Source organism: Phoxinus phoxinus (genome assembly GCF_949152265.1).
Source record: "Phoxinus phoxinus genome assembly, chromosome: 13".
In the NCBI taxonomy this organism is placed as follows: domain Eukaryota; kingdom Metazoa; phylum Chordata; class Actinopteri; order Cypriniformes; family Leuciscidae; genus Phoxinus; species Phoxinus phoxinus.
Genome location: NC_136888.1, coordinates 21,717,828 through 21,741,460, shown reverse-complemented (window position 1 = coordinate 21,741,460; position 23,633 = coordinate 21,717,828). Strand labels below are relative to the sequence as shown.

Genomic DNA, 23,633 nt, shown 5'->3' with positions numbered 1-23,633 from the left:
AAAGTGAAGTTCTTCATCATGCAACCAAAAGTGCAATCATCCGTTGACCAATGAAAGGTCCTGTTGTAATTTCCTGCTGTACTAAATCCAGTTCAGACTTCTGCTTGATTGCTGTTTTCACACCCTCAAAACCACTTGTGCATTGCTATCTGTAAAACATTCTGTCAGTTTCTGCAGTGTGTAGGCGGCCTTAGTCTTAAAACATCTAAAAATGTGAATAGGGCTGAAAACCAAACCACATACTAAAATTGGTCTCTAACTTTGTGAAAGACAGATTGGGTGTGTGAATGTGTCTGCTGACTGTTTGAGACAGAGAGCAAGAGGAAAATAAAGAGCGCTGCAGGAGATTTTTGCATGACTCTGCTCCGGCAGAGAGCAGCTGTCGTGCTGAGAGACACCTGGAGAGAGAAAAGACACCCTCAACGACAGCGCTGTTATCGTCAAGGAGACGAGAGTATGGGGGCCGCACGGCCAAACTCAATGTCCCCTCAGACATGTGATCCTGACAAAACAACGCACTTATGAGCAGATCAATGCACAGAGAGAGGGAATGAAGGCGTGATTGAGAGAGGAAAGAGTGCGAGTGAGAGATGCTGGCAGGTATATAAAAAAAACGTAATTTTACAAGCCCTGTTCTAAAAACATTTCTCGTTCAAGAATATATGTCACAGCAGAAAAGGAAGTCGCAATTCCCTGCTAACTTCAAAGAACTTTCGCTTTTGTATCACCATCTGTGATTAAAAACATCTCAGGTTACTCATGTAACCATAGTTAGATGCTTCACTAGGGGGAATGGTTTACCCACATTAACCGAAGGTCGCTTTAACCAAAAATGGTCCGTCATTGACAGATTTATTTTAGCACTGACGGAAAAATCTGACAGCCGTCCGTCATTTTCACAGATACACCGATGTTTCTGATCTGATTGTAACTTGTAACTGTAATTCTCACTTCTGTCCAAAAGACTCAAAAGAATCCTCATTCCTATGGTGAACACCCGCAGCGATCATCGACTGGAGCTTCTCAAGAATGGAGGCCTCAACAGGAAGACTCTAAGAGAGGAAGCCTAACTACGTTCAAATCCAAGCCAGCGTCCAAGGAGGCTCCCAGAGAGCCTAGCGATAGCATACTACTTTATCACCTAGCCAAGCTCTAGGGCACACGCTTCTCGCGTTTCCACGGCAGATCTTAACTCTCCACGGCGTGAGACATTACGTCCAACAGCTTGCATATGCTGGGCAGGCGGGCTGAGAGCGCTCAGAAACATTGTCTTCCTCATCAGCCTCCTCCTGCTCGACTGAGAAAACGCTGACACAGATGAACACACATTCTAAAACTCGCAGTGCTGGTGCTGGCCATAATAAACTTGCCTGTTCAGATCGCACGTTTACACAAACGTTCTACTGAGGACAATTCAAGAGTTCACACGTACATGAAATCAGATGTGGTATTTTATGCGTATTTGGCGTGCTGTCCGGGAGAGGGCTCTGAGCTCGGAATTTGGCCCGAACCCAGAGTACCCCCCCCCCACACACACACATGCTTTTAACTGGGATAGAAACCAGTGAGGTGATGGGGTGGTGGAGGGATGCTGTGAAACTGTCATGGGACAGAGGTGAGGAAAGGCTTTATTTATACCGGCTTCCTCTTGTGCTGATTGGTTGATTACCTGAACGTGCTCCTCCCGAACTTTGTTACATAAAACTTAATTAAGAGGATGACGTTTAGCACAGGTGCCCTTTTATACTCTCAGTCTCACCTGTAGTGACGACATAGGCTGCTGCCTGCCAATGTCAAGTTCATTGTCGTGTTTAGATTCCCACTTAAGACACTGGTCACGCCGAAGGCATTCCCCTGTAGCGACCCCTAAGGGACGTAGCCCGAGTTTCCTTTTGAAAGGGAAATACAATTTCCCATTTCAAAATTTGTTTTGTGAATCTGGCTAAAAAGTTTTTATTTTATTTTATGTACGGTACAGTACACACACAATAATGTTAATTTTTGTAAAATATTGTGTAAACACAAAGCAGTTAAAAATTTCACTATGCTCATTTTGAGAAATGCATGTAGAGTCTCTTATGGCTGTTATATTCTCTAAGTGTTAAAATTCGCCTAGGCAGAGGGTAAACTGATATACTGTACATGTAATGGTATGGAAAAATTGTTTAGTTTTACAACAGATGCAATGAAGTCATATGCCAGAAAGCCAAAATCAAAGTGATTGCATTTCAAATGCATTTTTTGCACTTAATTCAGTCAAGCATAATTGTATACACGCATATAGCTGCAGGCGTACAGCTGTGACTGTGTTTAATTTCAGTTTACTACACGGTCAACTTGCCACCAATGGTTTACTAAAATCTTAAGTGCCATATGTGGTATGAAGTAATGGAGAGTGATCCTTATTTGCTCTGCTGAAGTTGGCAACCATATCCACAACCCTACTCATGTTCATGTTCGTATGGGTTTGCAGTCAAAGCACAATCTGTTTGCTCATGTAAGAGTTACGTGAATGCAGAAACTGCTAATGTTCCCGTGACATAAAGTCACATGCTTTTGATCGCTGATGCTCTTCATTCGTGCCCTAAGAAGTGTTGAAGAGACTTCAGAACGCTCTGCCAGCTGTCCGATTAGTCAGACATATCCTTGACATGGATTTAAGGCTTTGAAAGCCCTGTGCAACTGTGGAATTATGAGTCAAGGCCCGCAAGTGAGACAAAACATGTTATTTGTTTTAACAGCTTACTACTGATGTAGAGTGAAGACTCACACAGTTACCGAGAAACAAATAACATGAATCGTTGACTTAACTTCTCTGTGTGCTTCTGTGTGACTGCGAGTAAGTCGGCATGATTCCTAACACCATTGAATGACTTGTTTTAAAACCAGCATGTTTCTCACTGAGATACCACAATGCATCCAATGCATTGAAATGTGACTTTGGTCCACTATCAATGAGGTCTATAAGATAGCTATCTGTTAGCATTCACATTCATATCAATGTCAGTTGCTCAGCTGGTGCTGGCACAAGAATCTGACCATTTTCTCATGGGCTTACTTTTGAATTATTCACATGCTCCATAAATGTCATCTGACTAAACACTCTGTAGGTGCAGGAAAATTATGTAAAATTAAAAAAAAAAAAAAATATATATATATATATATTTTTTTTTTTCAATAAATACACAACCATTAAAGAGATTTTTTGTTTGTTTTTGAAATGTTGTTTTTGAGTGTCTTAATGCCCTTACCATAACCATGAATTTCATCTGCTCAGGTGTAAAATTTACAATAGCGTCGATATTGCCATACCAGTTCGAGACACTGAGAATGCTTATGAACAAGAGGATTGTGCAGAACCTTTGCAAGCACAGAATTTACAGGACATTTCAGAGTGGTAAGATCCTAAATATCGGTGAACAGTCTTACAAAAGCGAGGCCTCCGTAGCTTAACACTACATCAACACTGTAATGTTAGCTAGCAGGCTAACGAAGCCAAACAGCTTTTCTCTTTGTTTACATAGTAGCAACAACATAAATTATTGGAACTGTATACTAAGGCATACGCTCTAAATTGAGAATGAATCATTCCTTTGATACAAATCATTGTTTGTCATAGACGTCCGCAGAAGGCTTTAAGACCCAGCAGAATCCTCTGCAGGCTGGTCGTGTACCTCATTATTGAAACACAAAATAACCAATAAAAGCAGCCCGTACTAATCCAAGTTCTCTTTAATTGAGAAATAGCTGTGCATTTTAATTTATTCATACATGGTTGCAACAACATTCAGTTACAAATATGTACTATCAATTGTTTTAAAAAAAAGTATTGGTTGAAATTTCAAAGACGTTCAGTTATTATGTTTTTAAATTGTATGCCATCTATGGCATCTTCCTGACAAATAAAATAAAATAATTTTGAATATAGGTTGATGATATTTAATATATTTTGTTTTAGCTATATATAGAAAATGGGTAAAATTCAACAATTTGAACATGGAGCCACATTATATATCTTTGAGATTGAACCATATAGTTTGAACCATTGAACCATGGTTGAATTCACAGGGAATGACCCAAATGTGTCTGAGAACATTTTATACACCTTTTATACACATACTTAACTACAGATACTGAAACGACATGCACTGTGTGGTGCAGCACACATATCCCTAATTCCCTAATTCTGTTCCTTATAAAGAGCTACGATTGTCCCTTATTTTCCTTTCCAGAAGTTGGCAACCCTAGTAACGGCAATCTATTCTCTTAGGTTCTGCAAGCTACTCTCCATAAAATATGCAGCACACAGATAAACGTTGGGGATATAATTATCAGGAAAAATTTCCACTGTTTTAAGTTCGTCCGCCTTAGGAAAGCCAAACAAAGGGGTCTTGGAATCGGGGTGGAAAAAAAAGCGTCTCTTCGACATGGCAACAACACGCTAAAGCAGGTCTTCTTCTTCGTCTTCTCTAGTGCAGCTCAACCAGGTCTCACTGCCCTTTTTGCATATTTTGTGGGCGGGGATTATCTAATGAGTGACATTGTGACTTCACAAGATCCGGAAGAAGTGCATTCTTGTACCAATGAGCCGTTTGTTGTAGTTCTTGAAAAGTGTTTTCTGTTGAAGAACAAATATCTACCTTTGGAGTGGACTTTAAGCTTTGTAACCTTGCAGATCTTTTGTATGCTACACACTATCTACAGTTGAAAAAGTGAAAAAGCATAATAGGACCCCTTTAAAATAATATGGTAAGAAATACAAGTTTGCAATATCAAGCATAACAAGCTGTTTTGTACAGCTAAAAATAACTAAAAGCAGATGACACCAGAACCCAGACATAAATTTACAAATGGCTTTGCCTTCTCTTACGTTAAAAATAAGGTGGATATGCAACATATTCAGAAGGAAAGCTAGTTTGGAGAAGCCCGGGGAATTGTGTAACCACAGAACAAGAACATGCTACATTTATGTGTATAGCTTATTTGAGGCATTTGAGTTGAAACAAGATATAAATGATTTATTTTCCTTAAATTGGTTTTACCAGTTTGAATTGGAATGGCATCCCCAACTCTAAATTTAATCCCCACACTCCATCTTGCACGTTTATAACATTTCCTAGCGCTGTATATTTACTTGTAGAAATCATTAGTGTTTTGTCCTAACATCTCGTCACCGTTGCTGCCTATTGTCAACTCCTTCTCCAACCATCTATGCACTGCCAATGTAAAAAACCCAACCATCCATCACACAACACTATATGGTCAAATGCAGCCAGTCGATGTGTTAAACATCTAGATGTAAACATTTTGAGAATGTAACAATTTCAAGGACTCCAGCTTTAAATCTGAATTAATAAAGTTAAAATTAAGACATCAATTAGATGGATAAAAGCACGGCACCCAGAGAGCTTTTATTCAGCGCTGCGTGAACTGTCAGCATGGCGCATGGAGACCCGTGGCCTGAGGGCTCGGAATCACAATTCTGCCTGCAACCTCTCGAGTTAATTAAAACAGCCATTCTGCCACAGCAAAGATTCAATCTCTTACTCTTTTCAACCTGCACTGTATCGTTAGCACCAATAGAGGGGCGAGAGGCGTCCCAGCGGCTCCTAACATCTTGCATATCTCCTCCTCTTTTCTGTAAAGGACTTATTTGTCCTTTTGTGGTGCTGCTTCGGCATTAGCTGGTACGTAACCCTCTTTCTTCATGAATTATTGAGACTGAGCCCCAGAGAACAGACACATGGATTTGCCATCTGCTCTAAAAGAGGGAAAATGGATTCTAAGACCCAAACAATGTTTCCATACTGTTTCAGCCAGAAACAGAAACAGTGTTTTTATTTTGCGTAAACGGTCGGGAGGGGAATGTTTTCACAATTACAGCGTACCGTCTGTGACTTAACAAGATAATATTTGTTAACGGGTAAAAGCATCAGGTCACAGCCGGCTAATCTGGATCAGTCATGCATAACCTTGTTTGGAATTAAGATTCTAGAGAAATTAAATGATACAACCAAGAAAACAAACATGACAGTTACTGCAGTCATTATGCAGCGATACAGATACTTCTAAACTGCAAATGCAAAGCTGTAATGAAAAGACAATTATAGATAAATTCAGACTTGAGCTACTGGAGTAAATCAATGCACAACTCCTTTTCTGCAAGAAAGCAGCTGCCAAGTATCTTAAATGTACTATGAATACAATATAACCTTTCGCAAAAGGCCACAGATTTGAAATTTCTTGTTGTAAATCATGCTGCTTTCAGCAGCTCAATAAAAGAAAAAAATAATCTTTGCTGAGGATAGCCTTGTAGCCAGAACTTCTGGTCAACTCTTATAGAAAGAGACTGTTTTCATGAGCTGTTTAGGTTGCGGATTTATCTGAAATAGATTATACTACAAAAATGTGCCATCTGAGGCTGAGACTACATTGAAGATGACCTAATTTGACCTTGACCTTTAGACCTCTTTCTGATGAATAAATATGAATGCACTGCACTCGTGAAAAGATACGCACCTCTAGAGACTGCAGGTACCCTTCCTGTGGGTCGCAAAGCAACGAGGAGATACGATGATTGTTCCTCATGCAGCGGATGTTGGAGTCCCTCCACAGGGGGAAGATCTGCCGGATCACTGTCATCCGTCCCAGAGCGCTGTGGACAAGCTCCATGATCTCTGTGTCACTAACCTCCTACACTCAGATAGAGAGAGAGAGACACACACACACACAGTTTCACAATGTTATAGTGTGAAGGCAGGCATATTAAAATCTACTGGCAAAAAAAAGAAAGAAAAAAAAAGCCACCAAACATACATATTAAACCCCTAGCTGCACTGAGGACTATTCACAAACAGAGAGCATTGCTTTGGTCCAAACTCATAAAACATCCCAGCTGAAAAAAAAGATGTTTAAACCAAGTTGTTTTTTATCTGACCTAAATACCTTGTAAAACTTAGACTGGTTTATTTATTTTTCGGTAACACTTTATTTTGATGGTCCCTTTTGCAACTACATGTCAGCTGACTCTCATTAGAGTATTAGTAGACTGTCTGCTTAATATCTGCTAACTCTTATTTGTGATGGTCCTTTGCAACTGCATGTACTTATTCTAACCATAACCCTACCAGTCTAGTAATACCTTGACTAACACTCCAATGAGAGCTAGTAGACATGTAGGTGCAATGTTAAATATATAGTCAACAGAATGTGTTAAAGGGACCATCAAAATAAAGTGAAACCATTTTTTCTTCATTAAATAATGAATTAAGTAGTGCCTCCAAATGTCATTAATACTACCCATATTCACACTACAGTATATAGAACACGCATACTTTTTTAAGGCCAAATTCAAATGTAGTACCTACTCATCATTATGTGATTTCGGACCTAGCTACAATCCCAAATTCAAAAAAGTTGGGACATTTTGTAAACTGCAATAAAATCAAGAATCTGTGATTTGTGAATTCTCTTTACCTTTATTTAACTGACAAAATTACAAATAAAAGATTCCAAAAAAGTTGGGACAGTTAAGAAGCACGTTTGCCACTGTGTCACATCACCTTTCCTTTTAATTACACTTTTAAAATTTTGGGGAATTGAGGATACTAATCGTTGAAGTTCTGCAAGTGGAATTTTTGCCTGTGCTATCATACACTATGCTAATTTCTGTGAAACCTGTTGACTTTGACTGCACAGAATCTGCAGACTGGCTCAGACTTCCGGCAACTAGTGTCAATCCGGGCAAAAGCTGTGTAGTGTATTCCAGCATTTAGAGTGTGTAAACATGCTAAAGTGTGCAAACTAAATAGCCATTTAAAACGAGTACTGGCCAGGCTGGACTTTTGACTGGTTTTAGGTTGTTGTTTTTTTGCAGCTGGTCAGGCTAGGAGGCTTGCTGTCCTTCAGCTAGGCCAGATTAAACCAGCCAAGACCAGTAAAGGCTGATTTAAGCAGTTTTCTTCAACCGGGCTGGTAATAAATTTGGACCTTGATGTCGAGATGATTTGTGGTCTCAAAAAAACAACAACAAAAAAGCAGCATGTGAATGTACAGAGAAAGTGTACATTCATTTACAATGTGTAAAATATATTTAAAAAAAAAATATATATATATATATCAGAAAGCAATAAATCAAATATCTGTTTTATTTCATAAATATATGTCTGCTGAGATAAGAAAATACAGCCAAGGTAAAGAACAAGGAAATGCTGAAATCAATTCTGGAAAAAAAGTGACACGTATAAATATCTTGCTGGTAAGAGTAGTAGAACAGGGTTTCTGTCAGGACCACTATCGTCAAATACGATTGGCAATTGCATACAGTTAGGATTGGCGGTATGGTTCTGTTCTGGGCGAGAACTCCCTGCGTATTCATCCTGCCTAGCATGGACAAGAGCAGCAATAACCCCCTTAGGGTAAACAGAACAGAACCAACATGAATGTATTGCAGATATCATTCATTCAAGATTGTAAAGTACAACATAATTCGAGAATATATTCTGATTCAAGGGGAATCAGAATGCCATACTGACTGGACGAGAGGAGGAGCTGGGGATGAAGGAGGGTAATTCGCTCCTGAGAAACGCGATAGCTGCTGATAATACTGAAGGAGCTTATATATGTATACAGTGATAGGTGGCGTATTCCTATAAATAGACGTGGATCAGCTGAGAGTCAGCTGATATGAGCTTGACTAACGTGACCTGCCAGAACTGACGCTACGCTTAATATTCAACTCACATTTTTTTGTATAGCACTTTTCACAATACATATCATTTCATAATGTATTAGCATCAAAACATATCGATCAAAAGTCAGAAGTGCCTCTGACTTACCAAGAAATAAAAGTGAAAAAATAAAGACCTGTCTGTTTAAAATGTAAAACATATAGTTTAGTTCAAATTGTCTTTGAGTGCAATTCATAAAATCACACTGGAATAGCTAAAGCCTTGGGGAGTTAAGAATTAAACCTATTATCTTAACTACTTTCAGGAATGTAAAGTACAACACATGAAGGAAAAATAATGACAGGAATGACGGATTGGTCCCTCTGAGAATACGCTGGACCGAAGTCAAAACACTTCTAAAGATATGCAATATACAGTACTGTAAGCTACAAACTGAAACTGAACTATTTATTGAATATATCAGCTATATCTGAGGTACAATAAACGTTCTCCAGTTTTAAAGTCTATAAATTAGTGAAAGATCTGATGTTTTCTCAGCAACGTTCCCACGGCCTTGCATATCTGATGTCACAATGTCTTGGGAAAGCTATTTGATTGTATTTTAGTGATTAAGAAATAATTGCAGTGTTCGGGTCAACCGCCACAAAGTTATTGTTGCTTGAGTTAGAATCGGTGAATGCAATTTACAGGTTTCACAGAAGCAAAATGATCTTTCGCTGTTGGATATACTTTGATGATTGCGGTACAAAAGAGCTCAATAGGAGAGACAATGTAAATGCAAAGACGTGGAAAAAAAATCCTAGTTTTTTAAAGAATGTAGACTTTAAATAATGGATCTAATTTTAAATGCTTCAATTTACTTTCATATAATTATAGGACCATATTATATACAGTAGAATCAAACTGTTCTGCATGACTTACTGAGAGAGGTTTTGTTCAGCAAGAAAAAATTAGAGGGAACATTGATTCTCTGTGTTTCTTCTCTCGAGACGCACCATGTGTTAGGCTGTGTGACAATCTTTGGTTATTTAGCTAGGGCTAGAAAGCGATCTGCTATGAATGCACTATTAGTAGAGAGTGTTTGAACACTCAGACATATTATAAATACCTTTAGGCTCTTCACATATATAGGTTTTGCCTTTAAGCTAAGGGGGGGGGGGGGGGGGGGGGGGGTGCTTCACTGTTACGCAAACGACACCCAGCTGTATCTACATCTGAAATGTGATGATGACTCCAAACTTACATATCTGATTGATTGTCTGGATGAAATAAAGGTGTGGATGGCAAATAGTTTTCTGCAGCTAAATGAGTCAAAATCTGAAGTGGTGATCTTTGGTCCATCGAACTTAGCTAAAAGATTGCACTTCACCTTGGCCCTTCAGCCACCAATGTCAACACTCAAGCGAGGAATCTTGGGGTGATCTTTGACTCAGAGCTGAAATTTGATAAATAAATCAATGGCATGGTTGAATTTATTTTTTTGTATAGAACTTCTTGACTTTTAAAGATATGGAAACTGTGATTCATGCTTTTATTTCATCCAGCCTGGATTATTGCAATTCTTTATATCTGGAACTGTCTTGCTTTCTCGGTTGCAGTTGGTGGAAAATGCTGCGGCCAGACTGCTGACTGGCATGAGGGAATGTTCTAGCATCTCTCCCATGCTGGCATCACTGCACTGGCTTCCTGTTGATTTTGGAGTGCAATACAAGATTTTGTTAATGTTTTTTAAAGGTTTACATGGTATTTCTCCAGAGTATATTTCAAGTCTGTTACAACATCACTGTGCTGCTAGACCCCTACGATCATCGCAGAGTTTCCTCCTTAATGTTCCTAAATCACAGTTGAAAACTAAAGGAGATTGTGCTTTCTCTGTGGCAGCGCCACGCCTGCATATTAGATCTTGTGACTCGTTTGAATGTTTTAAATCTTTGTTGAAAACGCATCTCTACTCTGTTGTCTGAATAGTGATGTGTGCTGGGTGAATTGTCAAAGTGTATTTGTCTTTGAAGCACTTTGGTCAACTTGAGTTGTTTTTAAACATGCTAAAGAAATAAATGTTGATTGATTGAAGGAAAAAAAAAAGTTTGCTATGACGCTGAACATTATTTAGTCCATATATCTATTTTTTTTTTCTTATGAGTATGTCTCTAACTTGTTCTAATTAAAAATTGTTGTATCGTTCAAAAGTTTGTCGTAAGTAAGTCTTGCTAAATAAAAGTATTAATTCAACCTTACTGACCCCATTTTTTAACGGTAATGTGGCTTATATATTGAATATAGAATTGTGGTATGGCCATTGAATGGCACATGTCAAAAGATACAATTACAAAAAAACTCATTCAAAACTGTTCGGCACTACAGTAGAATTAAATAGTTCTCTAAAAATCAACAGGAGATATAAATTATCTTGTGACTCACTGACCTTTAAATGCAGTACGTTTGGGTTTACAGTGACTTCGATCTTACAAAACATCTTTCTGTCTTGGCAGCAATCTAACAGTTGGCTTTTAGACAAAAAATAGTACAGTAGCAGGAGAATACGCATAGATCATACGCACACATTAATCAAAACAGCCCGGCCCAAAATATAAATGATCTCTGATAGTCCCAGGTGAAGGTATTAATTATTAATTTATTCGTGACAATACAACTTTTTACTGATCTAGGGTCAAGATCAAGCTAGATCAAGGTGACATGAAGAAGAGTCAGGACTTCTGATGTCACTGTCTGTAATTAAATCACCACAGATGTTTGAATCCCTGAACATGCTGCATGAAATCTGTCATTTAATTAAACTTCAAGCGTTTGTGACAGAACGAGAATGTTCTGACATCTAATAAAGGTCAGACCCCCTGAATATAGCTTAAGACACATCTGTGCCTGAGCTTGGCTTAATGAAACGATGTCACAATGACATCACAGGGAAAACAGAGTTAATATTTGCCCCCTCAATATCTCATTTCAATTATTTCCAGTAAGAAAAAACGTATTTGGCATCATATGTATGAAACTTGACTTTGTGTTTCAAACACTGATAAACCAAATCCAGGTAAAATGAATTAACTACACCAGACGATCCACCATGAGTCATGACCTTGATGAACGACAACCGTAGAGGCTTCATTTGTGTTTATAGTTGTTGTGTTGACCTTCATTTCTGCTTTGTGTTGAGGCACAAGCGAATTACTCTGTGACTCAGTGAACATCACCCTTAATGTAATGAATCATGAATTGTTTTATCATTTCTAGGTTTAACGTGACTGTGCTTTAATTTGTTTATTGAAACGAGCAGAACATAGGATTGGAGATGCATATTTAAATAAATAAAAAACAGTTAAATTTACATTTCTTTTACTATATACTGTAAGTGTGCATACTGTACTGTAACTTGGTGGTTAAAGTATTACTGTTATCAGTGAGTTCTAGAATAATTAACAGATAAGTGCACTCGTAGTGATAAAATTAACTTTAAAAACCAAATATAAATGTAAAAAATAACAATATAAATGTAAAATAACAATCTTGTGCATACTTTCACAGATTGAAGTGGAGCGTGACACTGCCCCGTTAAGTGGGCAGCTCCTATGATTTAATGTCTCATAAAGTTTAGTCAGTCTGATTCAAGGACATTCAAGAGAGAGAGAGAGGAGAGAGAGAGAGAGAGAGAGAGAGAGAGAGAGAGAGAGAGAGAGAGAGAGAGAGAGAGAGAGAGAGAGAGAGAGAGAGAGAGATGCACTACATGGCCTGAAAAAGAATGTGGGGAAACCCCTGAATTACAGGTTCTTATTTAAGATATACATTTCACAAGCCATGTTCCTCTGTGACTTTTCTTCATAGGAAAAATTCACCAAAAATTAAACATAATTTTGTTGTTCAACTCTCATATTTTTCCAAACCTGTATGTATGACGTAAGTGAATGCTGAGCACATGATTTTCAAAGCTATGAATGATGACTTTCGTACACCGAGGTATCATATGGGTTCAGAAGACTAGAAATATATCATCCTAGTCCTAATTGTACTATGCTTGTATGGTGCATTTTGTCCTTTTTGGTACTTAACAGCTCTTAGCCCCCTATCCACTTTCAATGTTTTGTAGCCTGGTTCTACCAGACTCTCGTACATTTCATTTGTACAGAGAGTCTGGCCTCTCTCCATTGACAAGCGTTAACTTCCTTGTAGGCGGGTACTCTGTTGAAGTTTAAAACTATTGGATCTGCCCAGAGCCACTCAGGATCTGCCATAACCAATCGCTAACGTTTGGTCATGCGTAACCCCCCGCGTACCCCACTGAACCCCCTGCGTACCCCACCGAAATCGACGCCTATGTTTGACACTAAGGACAGTGATAATGTATTTATTCAACTGTCGAAGCAGGGTCTAATCATTAACAATACGCCGCTGCGCTCGGTTCGGATCTGCCGCAAATGCTAGTGATCAGTGATCGCTCGCATCTTTCTCCGCTGCCATTACTGAACTACAACTCAAACTAACGCACGACATCAAGGTCATCGTTCTCAGCCACTCCCTCTGTTCGCTGATTGGACCGGTGAAATTTTGATTTCAGAAAACCAAAGAATACACCACAATCCCAGACCTAGTACTGAAGGAAAATGAAAATTGAGCGGAAGTACGTAGGAGGGCGGAGCCAGGCTAGGTGTTTTGGGTGAACAACCCTAAATTCCAACAACTGCCATTTTTTGAAATGTGTCGGAATGGGATCAAATACCCACATCCATGTTCTTCTGGAAAGAGATGACTCCTACTCCATGTGAATGGTTTTGAAAACACAATTTTGTTTGGCCAGTAGTGTAGAGGGATACCGAGAGATAGACAGAGTGCTTTTTGATAGGCTTGTAGTGTCCTGTAAAAAAAAACTCAAGTATGACTTTGTCATATTGTCAGGTACTCCCAGAGAACCAAACTAAAAGCAAAGTTTTCTTCCTCTCTCTCACTCACTCTGCATAAAGACATTGTCTGATTCTTTTTCGTTTTATGTAGAAATTTCTGTTGGTGTCTGTCAACACATCAAACAGAATCAGAGTTTTTATGCCATCCACTGCACTCCACTCTTATTGGGCCAGACTCTTCGCGCTCAGCTCTTATTGGCTTATAGGGCCAGACTCTCATGAGGTCTTGCTTCCATCCAGCTCTCAGTCAACAGAGTGAGGGAGAGAGTGGAACAAGGAGAGCAAAACTGTGGCTCTGAGTCGTGCCAGTGCAATAATCCACTGTCAGCTTTGCTCTAGCATGGTGACAGCATATTACATACTGAATGAGAGATGTGCCACATATCAAACCCTGGAAGTAGAAATTGGATATGACGAAAGCAGAATGAATTTGGGCTGTTTTCTGAATCTGATTGCCAACAGCTTTGAGGTTGATGTCTCTTTTAAAAAATAGATAAGAATGAGTTATGAAACTCATTATGAATATGTGCTTACCTCATTGGCGTACACCCAGTGACTATCTTTGGATGCTAGATTTGTTTCCACTGCCTGCAGAAAACAAAAAGACAAAAGAATGCAAAAGAATTACTAAGACGGAAATAAACAGCTATCTTCTTGGTCTGCATACCAAAATTAGAAGCTCAAGCATGACGTAAAGAGAGCCAAGGACACTCTTTAAAAAAATGACTTTCAAACATTCAAAGAAACATTGCTATATGTGCTTTATTTCAACTTTTCAGAACACATTCTGTGCACTTCTCATAAATTAGAATGTCTGCTTCCTCTAACAATATAGAAAGCAAACTTTACTTTTAATGTTTTGAATCTATGGGGAAAGCGGTCAAAAGTTCATATCTCACGTATGTGCAGACATAATATTCATAATAATCAATTAATTAAAAAGAAACTCAAAAGTAATTAGTGCATATTTTAAGTGCCTAATTAATAGTGTAAACCACACTTTGCACTTGATGAGGGTGTCTGTCAGCCACGATTCTGACAGCGAAATAGAGAACAGAGAGGCACAAAATGGGGTTGATGGAAACGATTCACATTACAAAACCATAGAATGGCACAATCTTAAAGGGTAAGTTCACCCAGAAATGAAAATTATGTCATTAATTACTCACCCTCATGTCGTTCCAAACCTGTAAGCCTCTCGTTCCTCTTCAGAATATAAATGAAGATCTTTTTCATGAAATCTGAGAGCTTTCTGTCCATTGACAATCTACGCAACTACCACTTTCAAGGCCCAGCAAGGTAGTAAAGACATCATAAAAGTAATCTATGTGACTCCGGTGGTGTAACCTCAATTTGATGAAGAAACGTGAGTGCTTTGTTTGCGAAAAAATAACACAATTTACAGTACCACTTTATTTACAAAATATTAATCTCCAACGTGTGTTTACAAGAGCACAACAAGGCATGTGTGTTATTTTGACATGAGAGCGGACATTGTTACATGAACACACGTTGGAAATTAATATTTTGTAAATAAAGAAATAAATGTTTAAAAAAACCAAAGCACTCACATCTCTTCATAAAATGAACGTTAAACCACTACAGTCAGATGAATTACTTTAAAGATGTCTACTTTCTGGGGCTTGAAAGTGGTAGTTGCATAGCTGTCAATGGAGGGACAGAAATCTTCATTTCTGTTCTGAAGATAAACGAAAGACTTATGGGTTTAGAACGACATCAAGGTGAGTAATCAATGACAGAGTTTTCATTTTAGAGTGAACTAACCTTTTAAAGGGATAGTTCACCCACAAATGACAATTCTGCCATTATTTACCTGACCTGCATGCATTTCTATCTGTGGAACACAAAATATAATATTTTTAAGAATGCTGCTAACTTATTCAAAAAGTTTAGGTTACCATTGACTTTCAATGTATGGACAAAAAAAAAAAGAAAGAAAGATCTCAGAATATATTATTTTATGTTCCACAGAAAAAAAAGAAAGTAGTACAGGTTTAGAACAAAATGAGGATGAGTAAATCATTTTAATTTTTGAGAATTTTCAATTTTGGGGTGAACTATACCTTTATGTTACAGTGACAGTACATGGTACAGAATTCCAGATGGTACAGAAATGCAGTCCTGTGGGTAGAAATGCAATGCAGTCACAAGTTCACAACCTGTCAACGAAATGGAATAGCGATTGTTGGATATCTGGGTGTGAATCTTGACAGTGGACACAGTGGAATATCTCTGTGAGATAGGAACACCTGCAGAGGGACAGTCTGGCTTTCATGTTTAGGGAATATATATTGGACTAACTGCAGGCAGTAATCAGACGATAAGACCACAGTGCAGGAGACTGATCAAAAATGTTCCCTATCAAACATCCTGACCGAGTTCAATATATGTGTATTCTACACAGAACAAGATAGTGGGAGTGTATTTCTATGTCAGACACAGATAGTGAAAAAAAAGTAATTTCATTGCTCAAGCTGCATTTCTAAGTGCACATCGGATGATGGAAAATATTAAAAAACAGCTAGGGGCTTGAACACCGCTTGCACGGACGCTTTAAAACAATGAAGAGTGTCTTGGGATTTTTTTATTTTATTTTTCAACTTGAAAATATCGATCTGGATTCTTCTACTGAATTGCACAATAGATCAGATCAACAGAAGTATCTATGACTGCAATCCTGTTCTTAGAAAAAGTGAGTCTCCCTGGCTTATTCAACTGAAACTCTTGATTTCAAGAAGAAGATCCCTTTTGATCGCTTCTTTCTTCATCTCAACCTTCAAAGAACCTTTATGCCTTTTTGTACTGTGACATCTTCTAAGCAATCAAATAGAGAACATACAGTAGCACGATCCAACTTTAATGGCAAATGAAATGGAAAAAGTGAGGCAAACTAGGTTAGACAAACAGGTTTACACATGCAGCTTTTGAATAATACAATTGTGTTTTTTATGTAGCTTCATTAAGCCCCATGTAAACAAACAAAAATGAAATTAGAGACAGCATCAATTAAGAAAAGACAATCAAAACTTAATAACTGAGAGTTGTACCAGACTATTTGAATGTGTTGATAATAAGAACAAATGATTCTATTATTTGACAGACAATTTTCTCTTTCACTACAGCGAGAAGTGTTTTGAAGCTCTGCTGTAACTGTTTTTTTTTTTTATATATATTTGCTCTTGGTAGATTACTACATTACGGAAAGTGTAAAATGCATCCCACTCCATTAACAGTTGAAATTTTTTCAGATGGAATGCAGACAAACTTCTTTCAGCAAATCAGCTTGGTGTGTATGATTGCTTAAGGGAATTCACATGTAATGTAAAAAGACACACAAAAAAAGTAGAACTGTTATTTATGTTATGTCATTTGCATTTCATCAGCTTTTAAAAATGTGTAGAATTGATCAATAACACTCTTCGTTAATATATATATTGTATATAATTAATAGGACTGTATGTAGCTTTTAAGAGGTCACAAATTCTCACTTTTTGGTGATAGAAACTGGACTTCCTAACAACAGAAAAGAAGAAAACTGATTCAGGAGTGATCAAGGATTATCTTTAAAAGAGTGATAAATCATGACCTTTCGTCTGGCAATATATATTGTGAAATTGTTAGTTGAAAGCAGTTGTATTTCTTTCAGTTCTTGAGCACTGATTGCAGTGTCCCGGCTCCAGCTGTGGTGAACCTTGAATGAGACCAGCTGCAGCACTTTCTGAGCAGCGATTTTCCTTCTATCATTTCATCACACATGAGTCCTCTTAAAATGTAAAAAAGAAAAAAAGAAAATCTACTGAATGGACACAGCCATGATAAAGAAAAGCACAGTAGGCATACAGATTTGCACAAAACTTTTGTGATTTTTTCTAAATGTCGACAAAAAACTATTACGAAATGTTTCCGTTTCCATTAACCGATGTTATGCGACTAAAACATCATTTTTGGCGACGGCGACGGACTTTGGTAGGTTTATGTATATCCAGTCACTGCACTGGCCATTATTATTAATCGAAGACGTGTGTGTGTTATCCAAGCATTAATGGTATATGGAAAGACACTTGTGAGTGTTTCTGGGTGTTTCTCGCTCATATCTGCTTTCAGGTCTTGATTGTGGCATTTCTTTGAGGTTTAGAATCCAGTATTCCTGTAATTCGTTTGTCTTTTATGAATTTAATAAATAACTCTGTCTCGTATTCTGTCCAAACACACCGCGTCATCTACAGTACGTCAGGTGACTGTAAATGCACTGTTTCTATTGCAGTTTTGTGAAATATTTCTTTTTCGAATTGCCTGAAAAAGCACCTCATGCGAGCGTAAAAACTTTTTTGCGATAAATGGGAGTTTTTGCGAAATTGACGTGTTTCCATTGGGCGTATTTTCATATCGAAATTTCAATTTGCGCAATTTGAAGGGTAATGAAAACGCGGCTAGTGTCCCATAACTATTTAACAATTCATGTAGCTCTAAAACAAAGTAGCTCATGTAGCACAAAGTGTTGCCAAGGTCATGGGTTTGATTGCCAAAACTGCATCTTATAAATGTATAAATGCACAAATATTTAATATTAAATTGTTTTAATAATATTTAATAATATAATTGACAGGGTTTCCCTCTAATCTGTTGTCTGTAGACTTTTTGTACAGTTGTTTTCACTCATGTAGTATACAGGCACAGATTTGACTCCAGGATTCCCAGCATGCTACTCTGTACCTGTTTGACTCAATAATATAAATCCGCTGCACATGTGAGCGATCCTGGCCAACCAATGCCTGATGAGGAGTGAGCTGAGGTTTGAGCTGTGCATCAAAGTGTGGATGTGTGTGTTTGTGAGTGAGAGAATAAAGGAAAAGTAAACATGTTCTTGGTGAGTGGAAGCACGTATATATATATTGCTCTCAGATGGCAATAACAAACATTTCAAAACACCTCCATAATTCAATTCTCTCTGGCAGAAGAAACATAAAGGAATAAATGCATCAGCTGAAGTGGATGTACACTTTGAAATGAAATCCAGTCTTCTATCTGCAGTGTTTCTCTCCTGATTCTCATCACATAACCTGTTTCTTAAAGAAGAACAAATATTCAGTTCCGCACTGATTTCACCTTCGTTGTTCTTTGCTTTGGCTTTACCTTTATACAACTGCAGCTTGCAAGAAAGTGCAAATATTATGTGCTGCTAAAAATCTGAACAAACACTAAAAAGAACAAATAAAAAACCTAAACATGTCAGTTGCACCGGAGATGTTCTCCCTCAGCTGTTTCATAATTAAGTTGCTGAAGTTGAGAAATAAACAGCTTGTGAAAAAGACTAGGCTGTGTCCTTGAAAGATGCTCTGCTAAGATTATTTCTCACTTTTCAGACGTACAAAAACAAGCGTAGAAATAAGTCGCCATGGGAAAACCTGTGGATTTCCAGAGAAGAAAATCTCATGGTCAAAACCGAGGAGGAATATTCTAATGAAAGTTTGATATCTAAACTCACATTCACTCAGGGTCAACAGCCTTACACAGAAGAAAGATGCTCCACTCAAGACTTCATCTCAAAAGAAAGGTTTGGCTTGAACAATCCAGGGACACCAAATGAGAAGATTTTTTTTCACCAGACAAAAACGTGTATGAGGTGAAACAAGAGCGCTAGGGACGGAACTTGATGAGATATTGCTTCACATAGTGAGAATCTCAGTGATTGGTCAATGGGGATCTATACTGAGCTCTGATTGGCCCCTTCATTGGTTTACTGGAAAGAAATGCGTACAAGCACGTCTTCTTTATCGCTGTGAGAGCAAGGTGAATGCATTAACATCAGTTCCCCCGCAACTGCCCCATGACTCAAAAACATTTGTCTTCACAATAATGCCTGGAAAAGATTGCACAACTGAAATCAAATCAATATTCGCTACTCACAAAAACGCATTTGCCAATTTTCGGCCAGGAGGAATGCTTGTACCGGTCATGTTCACCTCAGAGATGCATGGTAACAAACAAAGCAAAACACTATGGGTGTCAATATTCATTAGGTCTGTCAACAACACTTGAATAGGAGCCACTTCCTGTGTAGCCTGCTCGCACATACCTCCCTGTGGGTTTGTTTATATATCTACTTGCATTTCATACGCATGACAGCATTCTGACAAAAGCAAAGTTCACTGGCAAACCCCCAATAATCCTTGGAGACAAACACAGAGAAAGTGCAGCAAGGCTTTTCCATTACTGACAGACCAAGTAAATTGCTTTCCATGCTAATAGCCACAGTTTCACTTTTAAATTAAACTAGGCAATAAACAAAACACGAATATACTATAAATGTACACAATAGAATTAAAATAAGAACATTGTCTAATTTGCGTCTCTTTTTTAATGACTACAGGGTGTTCCATTAAAGGCATTTGAATAATGTCTTTTTTTTATTCCTCAGGGAAGGAAGATTCAATGAAAGTAGGAACCACAAGCGGTTACTATGTGTCATGGCATGAAATATCACTGCCAGAGAAAACAAATAAACAGAAATCTGCAGAGAAATGATACGCCACTCGTGCTGAACTGTCAAGAGCTGTTTAAGCAGGTGGAGGAGAGATGGGAGGACAGATAAGAGAGATGGAAACAACCCTGTCATGGGTGAAATGTGGAAATAGACGTAACAACTAAAGACTACTAAATGGTTTTGATCAAGTGGATCGGGCGCAGTCTTAAAGCACTAACTAGGTTATAAACAGTCCGTCTGGTCATCTTTGGGATCTATACTTATCTATAATTTTGCTCTGTACTATTTTAAGTCTGTCACACACTCTAACAGTGTGAATGATCTCTTCTGAACAGTCATAAACATACACACTCTCTCTCTCTCTCTCTCTCTCTCTCTCTCTCTCTCTCTCTCTCTCTCTCTCTCTCTCTCTCTCTCTACCCATCAATATGTGCAACAAACAATCAGCTGAAAGCCAACGAGAATTGATTCCCTGACACTTAGATTTGTGGGAGAGCAGAGCAGGACATCTTTGATAGTCCAGGATTGAGTTCAGACTCTTGAATCAAACACCTACTGATTGCTGTCAATCCGCAACAGCATAAACAACAGCAACACAGACAGGGATCCACTTTAAATGAGTCATCTATAAACTGTCGACCATTATGAAAAACAACAGGACAACTCATTTTGGAAATCAATTCTCCCCTAGGGATGTGCAAAACTACATATTGTAGCCGCACAATTGACTAGTAGAACACAAAAGATGATCATTTGAAGAATCTTTCTCTTGGTTTTGTCCAAACAATGAATGTCAATAGCATACAAACAGCACTGAACCTCATTGACTTTAATCATATGGATAAAATATATATAGAATATATATATATATATTATGTTCCACAGAAGAAAGAAAATAATACAGGTTTAGAACAAAACGGAGATGAGTAAATGGTGACAGAATGTCAAGGGAAACTTGAACACGAAGGAACTTTTTGCTGCCAAATACCACAAAATATGATGCTCTCCTCAATAGAAACCCCCTTCTGAAATTATAAATGCAGATATGTACAGTATATAGTGCTTTTATATTTACAGTAGAGCATGTTATTTATAAATATTTATATTACAGTCTATGAGCCATTTATATCGTGCAAGAAAAAAACATGACATTACCCAAAATTAAATAAATAGCTTTTATTTTTACACGGTACTAAAACCAAAATCAAGCATCGCGTTAGTTCAGGAAGGCCACGTCAGCCCAGCTTGCATCAGCTGATAGCCAGCTGTTCTGACGTGTACCAATCCAATGTCGACATATATTCCCATTCCTTCAGCATTTCCTCCATAGCATCGCATTCAAACTCCCTCCTCCCACCCCAACTCCACCCAACCGAACCTTTAATCATTCTGACTTGTTATTTTATTTTTTTTCCATACAGGTCAATACATTGCAAGCTTTTCTATCATGTATTTGTTTTTTTTACAACTCATGTTATTCAGAATTGTAATTATGTATGCATATACTGGTTCTGTTCTGTACCCCAGGGGGGTTTGACTCGCTGCTCTCCCCGCTCTATCTAGGCATAGCTGCATGGACAGGCGTGGGGGTTTTGTTCAGAACAGAACCAAACCGCCAACACTAACTGTATGCTATAATTGTAATACATTTTTATACTTGGTGAAGTGGTCCTGACTAAACTAAATATTTTCTGAAAAATACTGACTTTTTATTGAATGTACCTACAATTCAAACGTTTGTGGTCAGGAAGTTGTTGTTTTTTCAAATAAATGCTGTTTTTTTATTTTTTTATTTTTTTATTATTAAATACTGAAGAAAATGATGACAGTATCAACAAAAAATATTAAAGGGATAGTTCACCCAAAATTTTTAATTATTTCCTATGAGCCTATTTACTCACCCTGAAGCCATCCTAGGTGTATATGACATTCTTCTTTCAGACGAATACAATCAGAGTTATATAAAAAAAAATCCTGGCTCTTCCAAGCTTTATAATGGCAGTTTCAGTCTTGAAGTCCATAAAATCCATATTTAAAAATGTACAAACTGTAATTTTTAACTTCGATTGCTGTCGTATGCTCGATTACGAGATACTGGTGTTCCACCGTATGACGTAGGACGCAGGGCGCTACGGTGAGAATATGATCGTTATCGCGAAAACCAAGTTTGTTGACGTCGAATGACATTCATATAATTAAATTGCATTTAAATAATTTAATTGTTTGAGCAATACTGTCACGAACTGCTCCGAGACACCAAGGTTGAGGATCCAAATGCAGTTTTATTGAAAGGGTAATCCACAATCGTATTCGAAAACAGGCAACGGTCATAAACACCGGGGTAATCAGTCCAAACAATAACAGGGTCAAAGGGGCACAGCCAAAAACAGAGGAAACCAAGAAAACCGGACAGAAGATCGAAAACCAAGATAAAGAAAACCAGGAGAATGCTTGGAATTGCAGTGCGACACTAAACAAGACTTTGCAGATAATGAATGAGAAAACCAGACTTATATGGGGTGAGCTAAACAAGATAATGAGACACAGGTGAATGTGATAATGGACGAAGAGACCAGGCAGTGAGTTATGGGAGATGTAGTTTGTGAGGGAATGATAAAAGCCTGATGTGGAGTGCCCTCTGGTGGCTCTCACCACTCCAGCTGGTGACCGTTACATAGCCCCCCCTCAAAGGAGCGGCTTCCAGACGCTCCTAAAATTTGTCCAGGAGGAAGGTGGAGCGGAGGCGGACAAGGGGGCAGGATGGAGGGTCAGACCCGTGGAGCGTAAGAGGGCCTGGAGAGGATTCGGAGCAGGCCGAGCAGAGCAGGCTGAGAGGGCGTCCAGGGCGGAGCAGCGGACCAGGGCCGCGCCGACAGTGCAGGGGGCCAGGGGATCCGACGCTTCAGGGGGAGAGGCGGCGATCTTGTCTGAAGACACCGGCGTAGACACAGTTGTAGAGTCAGCCATCTTGTCCGAAGACACAGGCGTAGAGGCGGCCATCTTTGGCTCGAGGTCATGATGCAAAGGACCCTAGGTTGAAATTACTCCGAACCATCCCTTTAACCCCCGGAGACACGTGGAGCACTTTAATCATGAATAGATGCACTTTAATGGACTTCTAAAAACAGACACCCATTCACTCCATTTATAAAGATTGGAAGAGCCAGGACCTTTTTTAATATAACTCCAATTGTATTTGATTGTATTCGTCTGAAAGAAGAATGTCATATACACCTAGGATGGCTTCAGGGTGAATAAATCATGGGCTTATTTTCATTTTTGGGCGAACTATCCCTGGTACTCACATTCACAATGTTGTTTCAGCTTTGTCTAATTCTAAGCTGGACCTTGTTAAATTAGATAACATGTTGCTATGGTAACTCTGATCTAGGCTTGTCTCCCAGAAAAAGTGTTTAATTTAAGATGGAAGGCTTTAGACAGGGGAAGCAACAGGTATTCATGAGACTGAAAATGAGCAATAAATAGGGCTTACTATCCATCTAACACATGAATTAAGAATGTGAG

The 23,633-nt window shown here is 38.4% G+C and overlaps 1 protein-coding gene across 13 annotated transcripts in view; it reads right to left on the bottom strand.

The window, feature by feature from the left end:
• Nucleotides 1–23,633, bottom strand: part of grid1a (glutamate receptor, ionotropic, delta 1a) — a 309,909-nt gene that overhangs the window by 40,109 nt on the left and 246,167 nt on the right. For all 13 annotated transcript variants that reach the window (XM_079633397.1, XM_079633398.1, XM_079633396.1 and 10 more), the window contains 2 exons: nt 14,138–14,191; nt 6,520–6,693 (listed from right to left, as the gene is read on the bottom strand). In XM_079633397.1, the coding sequence (XP_079489523.1) occupies nt 6,520–6,693; nt 14,138–14,191 (228 nt within the window). The remainder of the gene's footprint in view (nt 1–6,519; nt 6,694–14,137; nt 14,192–23,633) is intronic.